The sequence below is a fragment of the Mustela erminea genome, chromosome 21, assembly GCF_009829155.1.
Source record: "Mustela erminea isolate mMusErm1 chromosome 21, mMusErm1.Pri, whole genome shotgun sequence".
In the NCBI taxonomy this organism is placed as follows: domain Eukaryota; kingdom Metazoa; phylum Chordata; class Mammalia; order Carnivora; family Mustelidae; genus Mustela; species Mustela erminea.
The window spans coordinates 23887741-23904068 of record NC_045634.1 but is presented as its reverse complement, the minus strand read 5'-3'; the positions used below and the strand labels follow the sequence as shown (position 1 = coordinate 23904068).

The 16328-nt window shown below is 46.9% G+C and overlaps 1 protein-coding gene and 1 long non-coding RNA gene across 9 annotated transcripts in view; one reads left to right on the top strand and one right to left on the bottom strand.

Moving 5' to 3' along the window:
- Positions 1-5163, bottom strand: part of RBPMS (RNA binding protein, mRNA processing factor) — a 171680-nt gene extending 166517 nt beyond the window's left edge. For 2 of the 8 annotated variants that reach the window (XR_004282191.1, XM_032328933.1), the window contains exon 1: positions 4278-5148. Coding sequence is in view for 5 of the 8 variants with exons in the window: in XM_032328933.1 (XP_032184824.1) it covers positions 4278-4343 (66 nt within the window). In the remaining 3 variants the exon portion in view is untranslated. Of the gene's footprint in view, positions 1-4277 lie in introns of all 8 variants that reach the window. The other 6 variants (XM_032328936.1, XM_032328934.1, XR_004282190.1 and 3 more) reach the window with 5 other exon arrangements.
- Positions 4118-8317, top strand: LOC116581729. Its single transcript, XR_004282202.1, has 2 exons — positions 4118-4292; positions 5421-8317. It is a non-coding gene; the product is annotated as an uncharacterized LOC116581729 (long non-coding RNA).
- Positions 8318-16328: the final 8011 nt, after the last annotated feature.

Sequence of the window (16328 nt, the reverse complement as noted above, 5' to 3'; positions counted from 1 at the left end):
TGCATTAAATCTGACTTGCAGTAAGAGCCTCCAGACATAGTCGAAACTGTATAGAACTATTCTGATTCTGTATGTTGCCCAAGTCATAATGTAGATTAGTTTCATGCCCATCTGAAAGCCCGAGGTTGCCACAAACTGACCCTTTCTGGGGGCCAATTGGAGAAAACAATTTTTTTTAAATATTTTATTTGTTTATTAGACAGATCACAAATAGGCAGAGAAGCAGGCAGAGAGAGAGGAGGAAGTAGGATCCCCGCCGAGCAGAGAGCCCGACACGGGGCTCGATCCCAGGACCCCGAGATCATGACCAGGGCCGAAGGCAGAGGCCCTAACCCCCTGAGCCACCCAGGCGCCCCGGAGAAAACAATTTTCTTCATGACCCCAATATCTGGGCAAGATTGCAAAGCAATTTTTTTTTTTTTTTTTTTAAGTTTAAGTAAGCTCTACACCCAACCAGGGGCTCAAACTCATGACCCGGAGATCAAGAGTCACGTGCTCTACTGACAGAGCCAGCCAGGCGCCCCACTAAGCACTTTAAAAGGAAAGTGAGGTAAAGATTTGTACTGGCTTGTGAAGAACCAACTTTACACGATTCCTGCCCAACATCTGCCAAACATCTTTTCAGTCAATATCCCAACAATGCCAAGTTTTTTGCTTTTTGAGTTTTAAGTACAAGAAAGTGCACATCAGTTTAAGGAAAAATTGCTATTTACCACTCCAATAAACCACCTTTTAGAAAATGTTTGTGACCAGCCTGAAAAATGCTCAAGGACCCGAATAAAAGTAAAAGCAAAACCAAATTACATATTTATCTGATTTAATTTTTTTTTTTTTTTGAAAATTAAGTGACCAAAAACAAATTTCTCTCTACTACCAGGTAGAAAAAAAGTCTCGATACATAAAACTCAACAAGACAACCAGAGTCTGTTTCTATGCAGATCTACTGATTTTAATGAAGTCTGGTCCAGGTCAAACTGCCAAAGGTGTTTAAAGAGAATATTGCCTGGTCGAAAGTCAAGATAGAAAATTCTAGGGTTTTATCAACTGTAAAATGATGTAAGAAATTATCTAATGCCCTATACATAAGCCCTATAAATCTCAGATCCCAGTTAAAGATTTTGACAACGGCTTCTCTTTGAAGGGCAATGTTGCATGGGGTGCCTGGATGGCTCAATGGGTTAAAGGGAGCGTGCTTCCTCCTCCTCTCTCTCTGCCTGCCTCTCCACCTACTTGTGATCTCTGTCAAATAAGTAAATAAAATCTTTTTAAAAAGTGGGGGGGCATGTTGTAGACAAACACACATATACAGAACACAGGAAGCCAGATGTATTATCTCTTCTACAGCTAGCCAAATCTTCAGAATTTTCCCTCAAAGCTTTAAATACTATCCAAAGCAGAAGTCTACGGCCTGTCCAAGTTTTCAAACTTCCAACCTCAAAAAGCTACAGAAATTCTCCTAAACTCTGGGCTGTTCAGTCTATACAGTTGGAACTAAGTAAGTGTCTCAGTATCAATTATTTCAGAGTAAGCTTTAAAAGCTCTCCTACAGGGCTAAAATGTACTGGAAGAGAAAAGGAACTCATTTAAAAAATAGAGAGGGGGAAAAAAAAAACAACCCTTGGATTCTCTGAAGTGGTAGAGAGAGCCTAAATTGCCCTGATGTTCTAGGAAATAAACTATTTTCTCTTGATGATGATTGGCCTTGCTTTTCCAAGTCAGCTCAATGGCCACCAGACACCAGAAACAACAACAAAACACATTTTTCCCCTCTTGTCATTATGTGTATATACATTTTATATGTGTGTGTTCTGTTTACTGAAGTCCTCAGTCAAGGCTTTTAAATGTGTTTGAGAACAAATTGCTGATCGCTGGGTGGGCAGGGAAAGGGTCCAGGGTGGTGGTTTTTGTATAATGCTGAGCACATTAATGGGACTCCCCAAATACCATATTTATTTTACTTGTGGCTTTCAAGGTTGGGGGGGGGGGTGTAGAGTTTATCAAAAACAAAACAAACTCAAAACAGGGAATTAGTGCAAAATTACCTGGATCACTCAAAGCCTATTTCCTTTCTTTTCCTGAATGTTTAACATTTTAATCCCTTTCTCTTCATGGTATCTGTCTTTATAGACTCCACCTGATATGACCTGGGCTCTAAAATCTTAACTGTCCACTGAGTTTTAAAATAACTGTCTCGCCAAAACTGCTGACCCATCATAGAGCCACATGCCATTGCCTCCTGAAAAGGAACGTGGTCAGGACAACAGAGCAGGTTGAGAGGCAGGAAGTAAGCTCACCTATGATTCTGCTGGTACACAACCTCACACATTAAGGCGCCCCACCAACAGGACCAACAACACAACACCCCAGTCCTGGCCGCATGAGGCAGAGATGGGTTAAGTCAAAGAAATGGGATTTTTCTCTACTTAATTTTCTCAAGTTAAGTAGGTTATGGTTTTGAACACTTAAACCTCTTTTGCTACCTACCAAGAGAAAAAAAAAAAAAAAAGCCTTTGGGTCTGCCTGATTAACTTTTTCCATTTACAAAGAGCTCTCAGCTGGGGGAGCAGAGAAAGAGGGTTTCGCACAATACATTCCTACCCTTAGAAATAAACAGACTGCCCATCTAAGTGAAACAGAAAGGTTTCTGAAGCAATTGGTGTGTTTAGGTGAATTAGTTAAATATAGCAACTCCTTAGAGAAGCACACTTGTCATTTTTAAAATTTTATTTCAAGGGCAGGGAAAATAAATAGCAAAGCAGCCAGTTAAGAGTCAAGAAAAAAAGTGGAACTTGCAATTCAGGTCTCCTTCCCTCTGAAAAGGGAGGACCCTCAGTAGCCCCAAAGAACTAGCATGTAAATAACGCTTTTCAAAATAATAGTTTGTAATAAAAAGCGCAATTACCCTCAGGTGTGAAAGCAAATTTTCAGCTTACTGCGATTCAGGTGGGTTGCCCCATACAACCTAAGAGTAAAATCTAGTGTTTTGCATTGATTTGCATGGTCCTAGGTCCCTCTATCTTCATTAAATAGTTCCCTTTTCACAAGTGGACCAAGTGCTGAAGACTTACAAGAACCAAATAAGTCCTCCCCAACGTTCGGTTTCACTCTCAGAATCTCAGTTTGCACGCAATACATTATCTCCATAATAATCTCAACACCCTAACCGACTTGCAATCAGTTTACCATCCTGTTAAGTGTATACAGTGGAACGCCAGACCTCTAAGAATACATTACAGGTCATATCTAGATGCGTACTTTCCTGCACCTACACTCAAGTTCTTTTCAGAATGTTTAAGATCCCAGCTATGTGGGATCCTAAAAAAAAGTAGGCGAAAAAAGTTATGGTTTCTTGGACTCCGGGTAACGTACCTGCAGGAACAAAGCCATTTTAAAAGGACACCACAAATAGCCAAACTACAAAATTCTGAAACGTCTGTTCAGGAGTTCCCTCCCACGGTTAAATTTTGTTTCTACCTACGGAAGGCGCCGCCGCCCGCCGCAACATTTTTAACGTTGTTACGGACACACCACCTAAAACTTACGCTCAGAAGTCAAAGTCCCATTAAAACAGTCCAGACGATCGCTTGGTCAACTGTAAACTTCTGAACTCTTTTCTTCGGCTCCCCCCACGCCCCCCCCCGCATCACCCCTAAATTGACAAAACCTAATCACCCACATTCGGGGTCTTTTGACTCATCAGAAAAGAATGCAGCCGATGAGTTATCTATTAATCCAAAATGCCTCGGCTGGGAAGATATTTCACCAAGAACTTTTTAACACTGCAAGGGAGGGGGCAGGGAACCGAAGGTGTCTTTTCACGAGAACTTTCCCCGAGTTCTCTCCCCACCCCGCGCGCGCGGCGCGCACACACACACACACACACACACACACACACCCCACAACCTCCGGCCTCCGTCGCAGAATTAAGCCCTGACCCTCCGGGTCCCCATAAACGGAGGTCACCCAGGAGTCAGCTCTCGATTCCGCTTTTAAAATCCCACGCAAACAAAGCTGAGCATTATACTTACAAAAGTCTCCGAAAAGTCCTCAAAGTTACGCAATTTTAGGAACCCACAAAAACACGCTCTCGGAAGAGCCCCCCCCCCTTTCCCGGGGCCACAGTGTGGGGCTGTGCCTCGCGGCGAGGGCACTTCCCAAACCCCGGAGTGCGGCGCCCCGGGGTCGGCGCCCGCGCCCCGCCGGCCGGCCCGCACGCGGGAGGAAGCCCGCGGCCGGCGCCCCGGGCCGTACCCCCGCCGCTGCGAGCCCCGCAGTACCTCTTCCTCCTGAAGGTTCGCCTCGTTCGGGGTGTTCTCCTTCTCGGCTTTGCCGCCGTTGTTCATCTTCCCGGTCCTTCCTCGCCGGGCAGGGCTGGGGCGCGGGGCTGGGCGAGGGCGCGCTCGCCCACTTTTCCCTTCCCCGGGCGCCGGGGCTCCCTCGGGCGGGCGCCGCGGGCTGCGGGGGCTGGAGCCGGGGGCAGCGGCGGCTCGGGCTCCCGGGGCGAGGCGAGACTGCGGCGCCGGGCGACCCAGGAAGTGCGAGGGAGACTCCGGGCAGGGCGCGGCGCGGGCCGGCTGGGCAGGGGACGGAGACAATCGGGCCCCGGGAGGGAGACCTGGAGAGGGAGGGCGGGCGCGAGGGAAGGAAGGAAGGAAGAAAGGATGGGGCGAGGGCGCGCGTCCCAGGAGGGAGCCCGGAGAGTTGGGGATGTGGCCGAGCGGGGGCTGGGGGCGGCCGCTGCCCGAGCCTGGCGGGGGCCGGAGGGAGGGGGCGAGGGGTGCCCAGACCGAGGGAGGCGGCGGTGCGGGGCGCGGGCCGCAGCTGGGACACGGGGACCCGGAGAGCCGCTGAGTGCGCGCTCCAGGCAGGCTCTGGGAAGTACGGGATCCAAGCGGCTCCCTTTCTCTCGCTCTCCTCCCTCCCCTCTCTCCTCCCGCTCCTCCTCCTCCTCCTCCTCCTCCGCCCTCCGCCCTCCCTAGACGTGGGCTGCCGGCTGCAGCCCGGAGGGACGGGACGCGGGACGGAGAAGCCCCCCGCGGGAGGAGGGGCTGCCCCGCGGCCGGATGGCGCGCGCCGGGGAGGGGCCGCGGGCCGCAGGCGGAAGCGGCCGACCCCAGCCCCCCGACTCGGCGGTAGGTCGGAGGGCGAGGGCCGAGGCGCGGGAGGGAGGGAGGGAGGGAGGCCGGGTCCTACGGCTTCCTCGGCCCGTGGGGGCCCCGGCGGCGCGGCCGGTGGAGAGTTGGCGGACTCGCGTGGCGGTGCGCGCCAGCTCGGAGCGGGGCCTCGGGGAGCCAGCGCGACGCCCGGGAAGCGTGACGGGCTACTGCGGGGGACCTGCTTCCCGCGGGGATTCGCACCCCTGTCCCCGCGCCTGCCCCTCCTTCTCAGGACCGGCTCAGACCTATTTCCTCCCTTCCTAGTGGGCCGCTCGAGATGACAGGATGCGAGAGAACGAGCGACGTCCGGGCGAAGCCGGGTCCTCCCAAACCTCCCAGCCTTCCAGCACCGGCCTTGGCTCCCTTCTAGGCTTCGCGGGCCGCCCTGCTCAGGCTCCTCTCGCCTCATCAGACCGTCCTGGAATTATTTGTTTACCTGGCTGCCTCCCTTATTCTTCAGGGAGAGCATTCCCGCAAGAGAACACCGTGCCCTCTTTATCATTATAACCCCGCTGCTATTTAAATACGCTACCTGGTATACAGTAGGCACTCAATAAATACTTGTTGGCTAAGTGACTGTTCCTCCCAGGGAGCCGAACTGGAGACCAACACGGATGATCTTCAGAGGGTCAAAGCGGCTTAGAGAAAGAAGAGGGCTCAGCATTCTGGGAGGTCAGCACACAACGCCTTGTTTATGCGCCAACTCGGGAGGACTGCGTGGTTTTGTTTCCTCACCTGTGAAATGGGAGTAGTTGGGAGTTACCTCCCAGGGGGTTGCAATTAAAGGAGATGACAGGTCGGTGGACCTATAGCATGCAGCACCCATGCCTGCCCAGTTGAGGTTTGCAGGAACTTGGAAGCTAGTGTTTTTATTAAGGAAATTTCCATTTTTCCGGGGGTCGTAGGGAGCTTCTCCATTCCGGTATCATAAACACATAAATTTAAAACTGCATGTATCAGTAGGTTCTCCCTCACTTCCCACGCCCAGGAATTCTCTCCCACAGCACGCTGTTCCTTTCTTCACAGCACCAATCACAATTTTTGTTTATTTGCTTGCTTCACTGTTTATCTCTCTCTGCTCCCCCTCCCCCAGACATTCTTCACCCTATAGTGGTTTAAGTGCTCCTGGGAGTGGGATGGGGGTGGGGATGAAGATAAGGCTCCTGCTTTTCGGGAGTTTGAGCTGGTGCTGCAGAGACAGGATTCCCAGAACAACTCCACCGCACCGTGATCAGGGATCCTGGTTCAAGTCGCAGGAAGCAACGAAATACTTGCGTCAAGAGCGTTGTGTGGGGGTTGGGTGATAACTTCCATTCACCTATTGGGTTTTTCCTTGGCGTGAGGGGGTGGGGGGAGTCTGAGGATTTTGGTAAATAGATTTAATTGCTGTCATGATGTCCTGTCTCTCTATGGGGGAGAAAAAAGTGTATCCTGGATGAAAATAAGCCAAGAATCTGTTGAACTTGCAACTGAAGTTTAGAAAAGGCAAGGGCCACAATTAATCTGGACACAGCCCTTTCCATTCCCTGAGTTACAGAAGGAGCCACGAGGGGGCAGTGTCTTCCTGAGCAATGGCTGAGTGGTGGGCTTGGACCCCCACGCCACCAATGCTGCCGGCACTCTGCTCTCCTTGGCCCTTGCCCCGTACTGAAACACTCCACAGAAAGATATTGTTTTGCTGGAGCCTGGCAAAGGCCCAAGAAAAATGACAATTGATCTAGTCATTGATGGTTGCAGTCGGACGCCACTTATGAGTAGGTGGAAGATGTCTGATTCCAGGATGCGGCTGCGACCCCAGCCAGGGAAATCTGGCTTCCTTCCAAGCGTAGAACCTGATTCCTTGACTTTCAGCCAAGCCAGCACTTTTGTCCATTGTTAAAAGTCAAAACCTCTGGGATAAAAAAATGAAAATCGGAGCTGTGAGAGGATCTTTGTCTGATCGGTCATTGTTGTGTTCCCAGCATCTAGACAATGCTTGACACATAGTAGGCACTCAGTGGTTGTGTTTGACTGAATGAACACATTAAGTCTTATCAGATATTGATTTTCAGTCTTGAATGACATCAGATCCTTCCAAGATCCTGCAGGAGGGACTGAGTTAGACGTGTCTCAGCATGGAGAGCCACCACAAGGGAACTAGGCAGACTCATGGTAGTGGTCTGTAGTCACTATTTTGCAGGGGAAGACCCTACCTAGATAGAGAGCTTGCTCAGAATGAGACAGCTGTTGAGATTTCAAAAATAAAAAATAAAATCAAACCGCTCAATGAGTCGTCTGATGCATCAGGCAGTTAACAATACAGCAGGGAGGCCTATCAGTGGTGAGCATGAAATTCAAGGTGTTTTCAGAAAAGCCTGTGGGGATGGGGGTGATACACCATGAAAAGAGGGACTCCTGTTTCCTGTCCTTTCCAAGAAGAATGGTGTAGACAGACCTGGAAGAAAATAGGGTCATATATTACTAACAACCCCCCCCCCCCCGGAAAATCTGTAAATAGACTTTAGCTGTTTATGAAGCCTAAGTGAGAGGAAAAACATCATTCAGGATATAAATGATCCTTATGGCCTGTTGATTACTCTAAAGAACGTTTCAAAAGTGAGATCTCACTCAGTAGCACTGAGTAGCTTCCAGACACACCACGAGGTCCAAGACAACAAAGGGATTTCATATCCTAGAAAAATAGGGCTAATGGCCATGAAACACCTGCTTTCTCCCTTGCCCACCACTTTACCACATTGCTTCCAGCCTGCAAGGTTACATGCCAGATGGAAAGGGGAATATTGGATGCACCTGTAGCTTTAGGACTTATCTCTGTTTCTCTGGCAGTGTTCATTCTGAGGTTTGCTTTAAGAAATCCAAACGAATCATTATGTCTTCAATGTTTGTCTCTGGGAACTGTAGACATTAAAGATTTTTTGAGGCAGTTTGCATAGCAGGGGTTTTGTACCTGTGCTAACACAGCAGCAGAAAGCTACAGTATCTACCACATGGGGTTCTGAATATCTGTTCACACTTCTGCATCCTCTGCTTGACCCAGAAAGTTCTGGAGGCCAGAAGCTATGTTTTATTGGGTTATGTCATCCTTGAAATCTCTCTCCCTTCACCCCCACCCTCCTCCGGGCCATCATCATCTTCCCCTGATTTGTGACTTTTTAAAAAAACACAACACTGTATATGCCACTCCACAGCGCACATTTCAGTCGTGTGAAATACACGCACATCGTTGTGCAACATCCTCTTGATTTTTACCTCCTACATAGTTGGGAGATGCAATCATTTCCCTCTAATCACTTGTGGAAACTAATGCATGCAGCCACGTGGAGAGGCCCACGTGGAAGGGAGTCAGGTCCCGGGCTCACAGCTCCCGCGGAGCTCCTGGCAGACAGCTGGTACCAATTGCCAGCCTTTCGAGTGCGTCCTCTTGGAAGCAGATACTCTGGTCCTGGTTCAGCCGCCCCAGCTGACGCCACACAGAAAAGACGTGAGCTGTCTTCAGAGTCATGCCCAAACTGCAAAATTGTTAGCAAGAAAGTGAATGCTGTTGTTTTAAAACACTAAGTTGTAGGGTGTTTTCTTGTACAGCCATTGAGAACTGAAATGTAATTGCCTGCCTCGAGGTGAGGTCCCGGGGTATAGAAACCTAGAACATGGGGCAGTGGCTTTGGGACCAGGCAGAGGATGGAAGCAGGAAGGCCACTGAGGAGTCCTTCCAGCAACAAGCATTACTCAGGGGCACTAAATATTGTTAGTAGAGGTTGGAGAGAGGGGGAGTCCATACACTTAGCTATTGGAAAAATGATTAGCTAAACTAGCTTGCGGTTCACACAAAAGAGAGAAAAGATGCCTAACGAACACGTGGACCTGGCTAAGGAGCTATTTGGATAGATGTTAAAAAAGTTGAAGAAGGGGCACCTGGGTGGCTCAGTGGGTTAAGCGTTTACCTTCAGCTCAGGTCATGATCCTGGATTCCTGGGATCGAGCCCCACATCAGGCTCCCTCCTCAGCGGAGAGCCTGCTTCTCTCTCTCTGCCCCTAACCCCACGTGTGCTCTCTCTCTCTCTCTCTTTCTCACTCTCCCAAATAAATAAGTAAAATATTAAAAAAAAAAAAAGTTTGAAGAATTTCTTTGAGATGCTTATGATATAGTACAAGAGACATGAGAGGAGCAAAAAAAGAAAAGGGAACTGTTCGTTTTTTATCTGAATTTAGAGGAAACATAAAGAAGCCGAGACCTGCTGGGTTTGAAATAAAACTGTCATTCCCAGCTTCTCCAGAAGACCAAACCCTCAAAATAAGATTTGGCTTCAGGCCCAAGGTCAAATCCAGAGTGCTCTGGGGAAAATATGGCCTTAGGTGAAGGTCAAGACAAGGGTCCAGCGAGAAGACCCTGTGTAGACAGTCTCCACCATGGCCCGCAACAATCCCTACTTCCTGCTCCCTCAAGCCCTTGTGTCATCCTCTCCCTGCGAGTGTGAGCGGGACCCAGCGACTTACTTTTCATGAATAGAGTCTGGCAAGAGTGATGGCTATCACTTCCAAGATTAGACTAAGGGAGACCCGACTCCCTTTTTACCCACACTCTCATTGCGCTGTCACTTGCTGCCGCTGATGGAAGCTAGCTACCGTGATGCCAGTAGCCCTATGAGAGGCCCGTGTGATGAGAAGGGTGGCTTTCATCCAAGCACCAGCAAGGACATGGCGCTCTCAGTCCAACAACCCACAAGGGACCGAATCCTGCCAACAACTACATGAGCAAGCTTGGAAGTGGGTCTTCCCTAAGTGCGGCCTTAGATGAGACCGGTTATGGCCTGAGTGTTGGTATTCCCCAACCCTCCCTCCCCTAATTCATATTATGAAGCCCTAACTCGCCCGTGTGATGGTATTAGGGCCTTTGGGAGGTAATTAGGTTTAGATGGGGTCATGAGGGCGGAGCCCCTGGGGTGGGATTAGAGCCCTTACCAGAGATAAAGAGACCTCAGGGCTTCTGCTCTCTGCCCTGGGAGGATGGGATACAGTGAGCATGTGGCCATCTACGCGCCAGGAAGAAGCCCCTCACCGAGAACTGAACTGGCCGGCTCCTTGAGCTTGGACTTCCCAAACTCCAGAACTGGGGTATTTTGTTATGGTAGCCTAAGCTGACTAAAACAAGAGCACACCCACAACGGACACCTTGGCTGCCACGTTTGAGAAACCTTGAGGCAGAGGGACCCAGCTAAGCCAAGCCTTAGATTTCTAAACAACAGGAACTGTGAGGTCATACAGATTGGTGTTTTAAGCCATTTCATCTGGGTAACTTGTCATTGCAGCCATAGATAAATTGATAGCTCTGAAAGATTTATTTAACACGGTAACTCCTAGATCCTTTCAATAGCAGGACTGCTAAGAATCTACTTGGTGTTGCCCAAAGCATTCTCACACACTGGCCCAACATAGAGAAGGCCTCCCTCAGAAAGGGGTGGCTTTTGCCTAAGGGAGGTGATTATAACCTGAAGCATAGGAAACACATGGCTTGTAAGGATCTCTGCTAGCTCTCACTGAAGGAGAGATTGTGCACACCGAATAGAAGCCTCCAGAGCGTCAAATTCACAGGCAGGAAGCGGGCTGAGGAAGCTACTTATCTGCAGTTATGGGCTGTTTCTAAAAGGGGAGATGACTTAAGATGGAGTGGAAAGGGGCACCTGGGGGGCTCACTTGGTTAAGCCTCTGCCTTTGACTCAGGTCACGATCCCAGAGTTCTGGAAGCGAGCCCCACATTGGGCTCCTTGCTCAGTGGGGAGCTTGCTTCTCCCTCTCCATCGGCCTGTGTGCTTTCTCTCTCAAATAAATGAATAAAATCTTAAAAAAAAAAAAAAAAAGATGGTACAAAAAGCCCCTGAGAATCATTTTCAAAGAGAAGGAGTAGGCCAAATTAAGGAACCGATCTGAGGGTACCTAGCTGGCTCAGTCGGTTAAGCATCCAACTCTTGGTTGCGGCTCTGGGCTGTGATCTTAAGGTCATGAGATCGAGTCCTGCATCAGGCTCTATGCTCAGTGCGGAGTCTGCTTGTCCCTCTCTCTCCCTCTCTCCTCCTCTCCCTGCTCACTCTCTTTCTCTCTATATAAAATAAGTAAATACCAAAAAATTAAAAAAAAAAAAAGAGGAAGTGATGTCATTTGACCAGTGGGATTTCAGAATTGCTATGAATCACTTTCCATGTCCCTCTTGTTTTTTCCCCTTTTTTGAATGGGAGTGTCTATTACAGGTTTTCGGTCCCTACCTTATCATTAGATGTTGGGTGTGTGAGACAGATACTTTGTCTCTTTAGCTCACTGGTCTTCAATCAAGAGGGTCAATGTCTGAGGAGCCATAGTCAAGAATGACACCCAAGGAACCACATATGCCCTTGGACCCCCATTTAGAAGCTGGTATCCTAGACCAGGCATTGGCAAACTTTTTCTGGATAGGGCCAGTTAGTAAGTGTTTGAGGCTTTGCAGGTCACCTGTGTGATTGTTCTCACTTATTCTCGGTTTTGTTTTTTATAGCCCTGTAAACATATAAAACCATTCTTATCACAGGAGTCGTACAAAAATGGTCCACGGGTTGTGGACGTGTCCATGGGTTGGCCTTCATGCTGTGGTTTGCTCACCCGCGTCCTAGACTATGAACTGACATATAATGGGATGGATATTTTCATATCTTAGGAGAGGAGATAAGTGTATTTTTCATATGGGAAGCACGTGTATTGTGGCCATATGGTGAACGGTGGTAGCTAGGCTTGAAACATGCCCACGCCCCCCAATTTCACCTTTTTGTACACACATGCCACTCTTCCCATCAAGAGTTGTAGCTTACATGCCCTTCCCATGAATCTGAGCTGGGCCCTTTTCTGCTTTGACGAGTAGAGTGTGGAGGAAATGACCTTTTGGGAATTCTGAGCCCAGGCATTAAAGATTTCTGGCAACTCTGCTTCCTCCCTCTTGGAACCCAGTGTTCATGTAATGAGAAATCACAAGCAGCCACCTGGAGAGGCCCACATGGAAGAAATTCAAGCCCTACCCATCTCCCCAGACCCCACCACACAGGGCTTCATCGGAGCTGCCTGCAGCAGGCCAGAGCCAGCAAATAGCCTTACACGTGCGCCATCTTGAACGTCAAGACTCTGTGCTGAGCCACCCCAGCTGACATTACACAGAGCAGAGATAAGCCCTTATGTCAGAATCCTGACCAAACTGTAAGCACTCTTGTGAGTGAATTAATGATTATCTTTTTAAGCCATATACATATATATAATATATGTATATGGCTTAAAAAGATAATCATAATATATGTATATATATTATATATATATATATATATAAAATGAATCACTGGGATAGGGAATGATGTTAGCAGGGCTCCGGAAACCAGAAAGCCTTGGGCATTCTCAAGGATAAGCAAGGAGAGTAACCCCTGGTGCCAAGAGTTCTGTCTGTAAAACAAAAATCACAAAAGCTTCTAGCACAGGACTTTTCCTGCGGGGAGACAGTACAGTGGAAAAATATAGCCGATCCCTTCAGAACTTGAACGAAACTTGCTGACGAAGTTGAGGACACGTAGAAGATGACAAAGCCAGAGCGAGGTGTGGCTGTGGGGCAGTTGGCGAGCCACTCTTATAATTAAGTGACTTTTCCTATCACCAACTTCGTAGCATACGTAACTTGAATTTGTGCTTCAGGAAAATAATAAATTAGCAATGCTCTGGCCTTTTGGAGAGTCGCTTATAAACAATCAAAGGTCAAATGCTAAATTTAACACTTTTTAATGTCTACCATAGTCTAACTTGTCTGGAATGTAGAGAAATCTTACGTGTGAGGAGGTGAGGCTGAGGACTTAGTTCATTTAGTCATTATTAAGAATTGCTGTTTAGGGACACCTGGGTGGCTCAGTTGGTTAAGCGGCTGCCTTCAGCTCAGGTCATGATCCCAGTGTCCTGGGATCGAGTCCCACATCGGGCTCCTTGCTCTGCGGGGAGTCTGCTTCTCCCTCTGCCTCTGCCTACCACTCTGTCTGCCTGTGCTCGTGCGTGCTCTCTCTCTCTCTAACAAATAAATAAATAAAATCTTTAAAAAAAAAAAAAAAAAGAATTGCTGTTTAGAAAGAAATCTTTAACAGTTAGTGAAGGAGATTTAAGTGATGTAGATTTTTCCCCCACTGGACAAGCAATGAAAAAAGGGCATGGAAATGAAAGCCATTTCCAAAGGGGAAGCTACATAATTTGGTCAACGATTGGATGTAGAGGTTAAGGGAAAATAAGGCATTTGAACTAACAGCCAGGTTTTCAAGGCGTCAAGGATCTGGCGATGCCGATTCCAGAAAGAAAGAAAAAGAGAGGTTCAGAGGAGAAGACCTGATTGTATGGATATGTAAGGAGCCCAGCATCAGGCATGCAAAGTTTTCTAGTGTCAGGGTTACACTGATGGTTGGAAAAGGAGTCTATAGGGAAGAGATAAGTGATGATGTCTATATTTTAGCACCATCTGAATTGAAATCAGGTGAGTTTCAGCTTCAGAGACTAGAATCTTAGGAGATATCTATGCTTACTTAGACAGGGCAAGGAGAAAGACTTGCCAGAAAAGAGACCAAGCAGTCAGATGTAAGATAGTAAGCCTGCTCGTAAAAATAGCAGCGGACAGCATCAGCCAGGGGACCGTGATCCAAACTTTGCATGGATTATCACATTTTATTGTTTCAAGATGGCAAGTTACACTTACATTTTTAAAGGATTTATTTACTTATTTGGGAGAGACAGAGAGCGAGAGAGTGCATATATGTCAGTGCAAGGGAGAGAATCTCCAGAAGACACCATACTGACTGTGGAGCCCACCGTGGGGCTGGATCCCAGGACCCTGAGATCATGACCTGAGCCGAAATCATGAGTCTGATGCTTAACCAAATGAGCCACTCAGGCATCCCTACATGTGACACATCTCAATCCACTCTGTTCCAAAACCTCTCATAAAAACATGAAAAGGATTTGTTGTCATCATCAATATTTTAAGGCATAAAGATCCTAACAAGGATAAAGAGAATGAAAGAAAACAATGGCGATACAGTTTGGGCAGCCTCAAAGCATCCAGATAAATACCGAGACGCTCCCTCCCAACTCTGATGGGAGAAAACTGAGAAGCAACCTCACACCAACAAATCCCCCCAAAATCCCAGGCTTCCCACCAGCAGGCACCTCACAAGCAAGAGTGAAAATGGGGCTCTCACTGGAGGCTTGATTGAAGAAAATGGTTTGCACCCAGATTCCCCCCCACACATTTTATTATTCAATTAACATCTTCAAATTTCTCCTCTCTTCTTAGGACTATCCAACTGGAAAAAGAAAAACAAGCCTTTCTTCATTTTTACTAGTTTATTTTTCTTCATATGAGAAGAGTCTTATCAAATCAGCTTAAGTATAAAATAAGTCCATAAATTTTTAAGAGGCAAAAAATAGGACTAATTCAGTGAGATAAACATCAGTGGCTGAAAACTTACAAAACCAGATCTTTGTGTGTGTGTGTGTGTGTGTGTGTGTGTGTGTGTGTGTGTGTTTAAATTTGGGGTCACTGTAATCCTAAACATTAATACAATTTTACCCTAAGTGACCCATTTGACTAGGACTTGTACCTTTTTTGAGTGTGATTGAGTTTTTTTAAATATATGTATATATATATTTAAGATTTTATTTGTTTATTTGACAGACAAAGATTGCAAGTAGGCAGAGAGGCAGGCAGAGAGAGAGGAGGAAGCAGGCTCCCTGCTGATGTGGGGCCCTGGGATCATGACCTGAGCCAAAGACAGAGGCTTTAACCCACTGAGCCACCCAGGTGGCCCCAAAAATGTGAATTTTTAACATGTATTTTAAGTGGCATTATTATCTACTAATACTTTATACTTACTTTTTCAATTAAGCACATTTTATGGACACTTATCATTTATCATTAAAATTAACATTGATCATTTATGAACATTTATGAACATTTAGGTTTTTCTATCCCCTCTTTTTTTTTTTTTAAGATTTTAAAAAATTTATTTGTTTGACAGAGAGAGAGATATCACAAGTAGACAGAGAGGCAGGCAGAGACAGGGGGAAACAGTCTTCCCGCTAAGCAGAGAGCCTGATGTGGGGCTCAATCCCAGGACCCTGGGAGACCCATGACCTGAGCTGAAGGTGGAGGCTTGACCCACTGAGTCACCCAGGAGCCTCATCCTATCTCCTCCTTTTTAAAGCTTTGTAGGATTCCACTGTGTAGGCACAAGTTCTGTCCAGGTGTACATTAAGTTGCTTACAGGTTATTAATGTTAAAAGATGTCATGATAAACACCCATGTACAAACATCTTTGTACATTGCCTGATGATTTTCTTAGAATGCATTCTAAATAAACTACTAGGTTAGATGGTCCGTGAGTTTAAGTATTGATGTTTATGGTTAGAAAGTTTATACAATTTACACTCGCTCCCACAATGTATGAGAGTACCCATTTCATAACAACATTTCCAACACAGAAGAAACCTTTGTTCATTTTAACAGTCTGTTGGTGAATTTTGCCAATTCTGTTGGTGAAAAAAGATACTCTTTTTTCGCATATTTGTTTATTTATTTATCTGAAAGAGTGAGGGGGAGAGAGCACATGCATGAGGAGGGGGAGGGGACAGAGCAAGAGGGAGAGAGAAAATCTTAGGCGCTCCACGCTCAGTGCAGAGCCGATATAAGGCTCAACCTCACAACTCTGAGACCATGACCTGAGTCGAAATCAAGAGTCTGACACTCAACTATCTGAATCACCCAGGCGTCTCATTATTTATTTATTTTTAAGTAAGTTCTAGGCCCAACATGGGTCTTGATCTCATGAACCCAAGCTCCAGAATCCCAACTGAGCCAGCCAGGCACCCTGAAAAATATTATTCTTTTAATTTGTCTTGATCATTACGGGGGCTGACCATCTTTTCATCTGTTTATAGCCATTTGGAAGTTGCCTGTCACGTTTTTGTGCATTTTTCTAATCAGATGTTTGTCTTTTTCTACTTGATATTTGAAATTATTTTGCTTCTACTATCCTGAAACTCCTTCATGTGTCCCACAGACATGACTTCTGGGTACTACGTAGATTCTTAGGACGCAGTAACGAACACAAGAGACACACACTTGACTTGCAGGGGTCA